This window comes from Aphelocoma coerulescens, chromosome 12, assembly GCF_041296385.1.
Source record: "Aphelocoma coerulescens isolate FSJ_1873_10779 chromosome 12, UR_Acoe_1.0, whole genome shotgun sequence".
Classification (NCBI taxonomy): domain Eukaryota; kingdom Metazoa; phylum Chordata; class Aves; order Passeriformes; family Corvidae; genus Aphelocoma; species Aphelocoma coerulescens.
In genome coordinates this window covers 20,293,240-20,299,239 of record NC_091026.1, presented here as the reverse complement: position 1 = coordinate 20,299,239, position 6,000 = coordinate 20,293,240, and the positions used below count along the sequence as shown (strand labels likewise).

The 6,000-nt window shown below is 52.7% G+C and overlaps 1 protein-coding gene across 1 annotated transcript in view; it reads right to left on the bottom strand.

The window, feature by feature from the left end:
- Nucleotides 1-785: 785 nt before the first annotated feature.
- ITPR1 (inositol 1,4,5-trisphosphate receptor type 1) overlaps nt 786-6,000 on the bottom strand; it is a 161,653-nt gene continuing 156,438 nt past the window's right edge. The window contains exon 58 of the mRNA XM_069028468.1: nt 786-2,169. Coding sequence (XP_068884569.1) covers nt 2,080-2,169 — 90 coding nt within the window. The 3' untranslated portion in view covers nt 786-2,079. The remainder of the gene's footprint in view (nt 2,170-6,000) is intronic.

Below are 6,000 nucleotides of genomic sequence, written 5' to 3'. Positions count from 1 at the left end.
CTGGCAGAGGCTCCAGGAAGCCTGACAAATTTGTGTGTCTCCTTATCCCTGGATGGCAGGAGGGGAAGGAGTGAGTCAGGTACATCTCTGCTGCTCAGGGAAAATGAAATCCTGCTCCTCCAGTGCGCCACCCCGGTGGCAGCCGCAGCGCCGCGCTCCCTCTGCACACACCTCGCTGCAGAGGGGAAGACAGATTTGCCAGGAGATATATATGGAAATCCAAGTGATTAAGGAGTCCCAATCTCCCCGATAAATCTCTGCCTCGAAGACTGCTGGTCAGGCTGCCCTCCTTCCTCCCTCCCTCCCCCTCGGGTGCCCTCCCGCTGAGCTTTCCTGATGACCTGAGCTAGGGACACGCACCCACCTCAGACAGTTGTGTGCACTTACCAGATTAAGGATGATTAATTGTACCAGGTAGTTCATGCTACATCTTAATCAAATACACATAATCAGCAACGCTGCTGTGCACACGATACTTGGAGCTGGAGGGGTTTTTAACTCTCACATGCTCCAATGACAGCCACAAGCCTAAACTATCAGTGGGGAGAGTGTGAAGTATCCCAACCCGGAGTGACCGCAGGTGAAGTCCCCTGGGTGCCAGTGCCTCTCACTGCTGGAGGAGGGACATGTTCTGGTTTTAAAAAAACCAACCTCTGCCCCTCTGGGCACTGGGAAAAGGCCCATCCTTACGTGCCAGGCCCCTGTGACACTGCATCCCAGGACATGTGGGTGTGACAGAACTGCCACACGCCACCTTGGAGGGCACACAAACCACCAGCAGCCTCTGACCATAGAGTATTTTGCGTCATTTATTTAAATACCTATATTTATGCATTTACAAATTTTCATAGCTCTGTCTGTAGCTTTTTTTCTTTTTTTTTTTCTTTTTCTTTTGTAGACAGTATTGCAGAGAAGTCAGCTTCTGTAAAATGAGGTCCATGTATAAAACTATGCAGCGGATTGGAGAAAAAAAAACAACCAAACAACAACCCGACAAGTTTCCTTTCACACTCTGGAGAATCAGAAACCAAAGAAAGTGACCGAATGAAAGGGAACAGGGAGAGGAAGGGGTGGGACAGAGCAGCCTCAAACCAGTGGCTCTCACACAAGCATTACACACATCAGTGCTCAGCTACAGGACACGTTTCAGTCGGTGCAGTGCCTGTTTGCTAAAGCTTTAGCAGGCACGTAGGTCTCTAATGAAAAAATAGAAGGAAAGGATCCTACACACTGAGAATGCAAAGCCTGGACAGCCCCGGCATCGGTCCTGGGAGACTGCACCGACTCGCCAGCAGTGCATCCTCATTCCAAACTTCATTTTGCATAAAAAGTTCCCTTTAAGAAATCTTAGCATTTAAAAAACCCGGTGTCTGAGCTCTTCTAGCCTCAGTATTCTAAAGAAATCTCTTGAAAAATACCTCCTGCTTTCCTCACTCGGAAGCTTCAAAATAATGTTTTGCTTTAATCGATACCAATTGAACAGCTCACGGAGTCCCAGCGTCATCCCTGGGAGGAAGAGGCAACAAATATGGCATTGCAAGATATTTACACACATGGTACAAAAATGTCCGAGGGTATGAAAAAATCACCAGTTACACAATTTTGCAGCAGCCTCATTTACACCTGTAATTTTATACCATTTATTACATTGTACTAACACACCAGATCCAAAGATGTGCACTCCCTTTAGGACATTCAGGAGTTCCAAATATATTGTGATTGCATAATTCATATTGCACAATTGTATAAAAACATAAATACTAGCTATTCTATTCTTTTTTTTTTTTTTTAAATACAAAATACATGTCACATAGTCAAATAATCTTTTCAAGTGCAATTCAGGTGCTCTCTTTAGTCCTTCCAAGAAAAAGGCAATTTTGATAGTTTTGGCACAAAGTTTAACCTCCGTCCCGTGCCAACAGTTCTAATCACAATCCACACGCCCCCAGCTTGATAGAGTAGCAGTCATATACATCTGGTATAAAACCTGGGTATTTACAGGATGCACAGAAGGTACAGGGAGCAGCCTCCGGGCGGGGATGGTTCGGGGTGTCCCGGAGGGGCCGTGACCCTCCCGGCTTAGGCCGGTTGCTGCTGCAGGTTCACATTGATGGGCGGGGGGTGTCCAAGGAGACCGATGCGCTGCTTCTGCTTCCTCTGCTCCGTCATCTGGAAAATGAACAAGTTTGCTCATTAGGCCTCGGCGCTTCCTGTGCGTCAGCTCGCCCAAGGGCCTGTTGTGCTTGGCGTTTGCTCCGAAGCGCTGGCTACACCCAGCGCCTGCTCCGGGGGCAGGGGGTGACTCCAGCCCCAGCCGTGCCCACCCCGTGGTGGCCACGAGCCCGTCTGGGGGCTCGGAGACTGCTGTGCCAGGGAGAGCCCGGCAGAGCCCGGACACTGCTGTGCCAGGGACAGCCCGTCTGGGGGCTCGGACACTGCTGTGCCAGGGAGAGCCCGTCTGGGTGCTCGGACACTGCTGTGCCAGGGACAGCCCGTCTGGGTGCTCGGACACTGCTGTGCCAGGGACAGTCCGTCTGGGGGCTCGGACACTGCTGTGCCAGGGAGAGCCCGGCAGGGCCTGGACACTGCTGTGCCAGGGACAGCCCGGCAGGGCCTGGACACTGCTGTGCCCGGGACAGCCCGTCTGGGTGCTCGGACACTGCTGTGCCAGGGACAGCCCGTCTGGGTGCTCGGAGACTGCTGTGCCAGGGACAGCCCGTCTGGGGGCTCGGACACTGCTGTGCCAGGGAGAGCCCGGCAGAGCCCGGACACTGCTGTGCCAGGGAGAGCCCGTCTGGGTGCTCGGACACTGCTGTGCCAGGGAGAGCCCGTCTGGGTGCTCGGACACTGCTGTGCCAGGGACAGTCCGTCTGGGGGCTGGACACTGCTGTGCCAGGGACAGCCCGGCAGGGCCCGGTGGGCAGCAGGAATCTGTGCGGGGAGCAGCCTGCAGAACCCTCCCCCGTCAGGAATTCTTTGTAACCGTCCAGCAGACGAGACGAGAGGGCGGAAAAAGGGGCGAGCCCCGCAGTCAGGCTGGGAATACCCTTGCCTTTGCTGGAAAAAGCTGAGCACTCCCGCTCTCATCCGGAGTGAGCCAACAGCCCTCCCCATCTACCAGGGCAGGACTTAACCACCTCACTGCCAGACACCCCAAAGCTCGGCATTCCCCATCTGCTTCCCAGTAATTAAATAACATTCCCCTGATCGGTGAACCGTGAACGGAAAATGGATTACTGTTATTACTGATATTGAGAAATGGCCACAATCCAGTGCTCCACTGCGGTTTTTTAAAACTTTGGGAGGTTTCTGACAAGTTACATAAGCCATGCAAGGAATGACTCTGGATGGGCAGGGTCTTGGGAGCGAACAGCTGGATCCCACAGCTGGATCCCACAGCTCCCGCCACGTCCCGGCTGCAGAGGAGCTGACACGTGGGATGGCTCCCAGGAGCTGTGCAAGGGAACACCAGGACAGTGCCTCATCCCTGCACCACCGAGGGCACTCAGGCTCCCCCAGGAGCCCCCACACCCTCAGGGCTCAGCACACCACGGCATGTGATCCACATTCCCATCCTGCTCCTGCTGCTCCTCTCAGCTACATTCACCATTTAACTTCTCCAGTTTTTGCTGTTTAATGACAAATGCCAGCCAATGTCACTACTTGTAGCAGCAACCCCAGGAGAAGGGAGGTGGTGTGTACATGTGCAGCTCATTTGAACACGCTTGGGATCACGGAACTGTTGGAAGTTGGGAATGATCTCTAAGATCAAACCCAACAGTCAGCCCAGCCACACCACCACGGTCACCACTAAACCACTTGAGTGCACCTGTTTAAAACCACCAGTTTCAGCGCTGATGGAGTTTCCCAACTGGTGCAGGGTATCCTGGCACACCAGGGTGGCTGGCCTGGGGCTGACCTCGAGTCTGGAGTTCTCTGTGGGGAACGGGATTGCTCCAAACAGGCAGTGCTGGACAGCCTCCACAAGGCTCCTCCGCGGGCCAGACGTGCTGCACACCCCACACCTCACTGAGTGTCCAGTGGCACTCCTTTAACCACCAGGAACGGGGCTGAAACACCATCATTCCTCTTGAAACCATCATTAACCTTGAGCTCAGCCCAGCACTGTGCTCGCTGCCTGGCCCAAGGGGAAGCAGAGCTGCTGTTTCCCTTTCCTGAGGGCTGACGGCAGCCTCCCGAGGTCAGGGCACACCTCCTGCTCCTCTGCACAGCTGCTGCAATTCCCTTCACAAAACGCTCTAATGCTTCACAGGGAATGGGAGCAAGAGGAGAGGGGTCTTCCCAGAGCTCTCTGAACACACCTCCCCTCCCCACTCCCTGCTGAACCCGAATGTTAAACTGCTTCCAAGATAACCCACAAGTGGAAATGCAGAGATGCTGCGAGGACTCAGCTTAAAACTGCCCCTTTACATTAATTATCTTCACTGAGCAAACCAAGAGTGACAATTTCACACTGCCAATAAACCGATTCAGAGGAAGCACGGAATAAAAACGGAAAGAAAGAGGAATAATGAAAAGGGACTCTAGGAGATATTTTTCAGGCTGTGTAGAAAAGGGGTGGTGCACCCTGGTGCAGGTGTTTGTAGATGTGGCTTTAAAAAAAAAGGAAGAATAAAGCAACCAACCATAAATAAGAGGGAGAAATGCAATTTTAGTGTCGACGCAGAACATTATTAATCCTGCACAACGCTTAATGCTTGTGTGGAGGGCACAGGGCTGCAGGAGGGAGCAACTTATTGCCATCACATTTACTGGAGAGTGAATCTCCTGCAAAAGCTTTCCAGTGACAGCACACCTGGGCTAACAGGCAATGAAAGCCATGCACAGCGAGTCCCCAGGGAGCTGCCAGGCCCTGGAATAGTGCTGACAGGATCCAAACACAGCCCAAGGGGCCCGGGTTTCAGCTGAGCCAGGCTGGGCTCCCCGATAATGCCTGGATCCAAAGGTTATGGTGAGTTGGAGCTGCCTCCAGGAACAGGGCACAGGCAGGGGCAGCAATCCCACTGGACACAGCACCTGCCAGTGGGGCTGCTGGCAGCTGAGTCACCCTGAGTCACACCTGGAGGGCAGGGGGGCTGTTCCCAGCCAGGGCCCGGCCCCAGGAGCGATACTCGCACTCACTGACACCGGAGGAGGCGCTGGGAAGGATTTCTGGGTGATTACATCTAATCCCCTGCTGCTGCAGACAATTATGGTGTAATCTTTTTGCACAGAATTAAAGTGATCAGGATTTTAATGGCTCTTGGTGCACTTTGGGGAAGCAGGCGGGCTGGAGCTCGGTTTCTAATAATTAGTCTCCAGAAACCTAATGAGCTTGAAGAGCAAATGAATGAGAGGTTTTCCCTTTATTTAATTACAAGAAAATAAATACAAATAAAAATTCCCTGAGTTAGTTCCTTTCCTGGAGACAGTTCCTGATCAGGAGGAGGGATATACTGGCTTTGTCACGTAATTGGAGCATCCTGCATCTTCAGCAGGGCTCTCAATAATGGTACTTAGGGGAATTCCTAAAAGCTATCACCACATTAATGAAGCTGGTTTCCTCTCTTGCTTTTACAGTCAAATAGCTCTCTAAAAGCTAAACCCTTCATTCTTATTTTCACAAAGAGCGAGAAGGGGTTTTAGTGCTTGGTCAGCCAAGAGGGCTGCGAGCTCCAGAAAGGAATGTGTCGTGAGGCAGCGCTGGCTGCGGCCGGCAGGGAGGCTCCTGTGACTGCAGAGCTCTTTGAGTCAGAGCCTTCAGCAGAGAGACACCAGACACATGGGTCAGGGTAATTGTTTCCAGGCAAAACAGCGAAACCACTGCCCGGCAAGAACTAAAGCCCAGACAAAAGAGCAACTGCCTCTGCCCTCCATCCTCAGACCAACTGGAGCAAGGGGCTCTGTGGCACCGTGCCTGAGAACTAATTACAGCCCGGGGAAGCGAGGTTGTCAGCTCCCAGTCCCCCACATTAATCCCTTCCTTGCACTCCGCAGGGT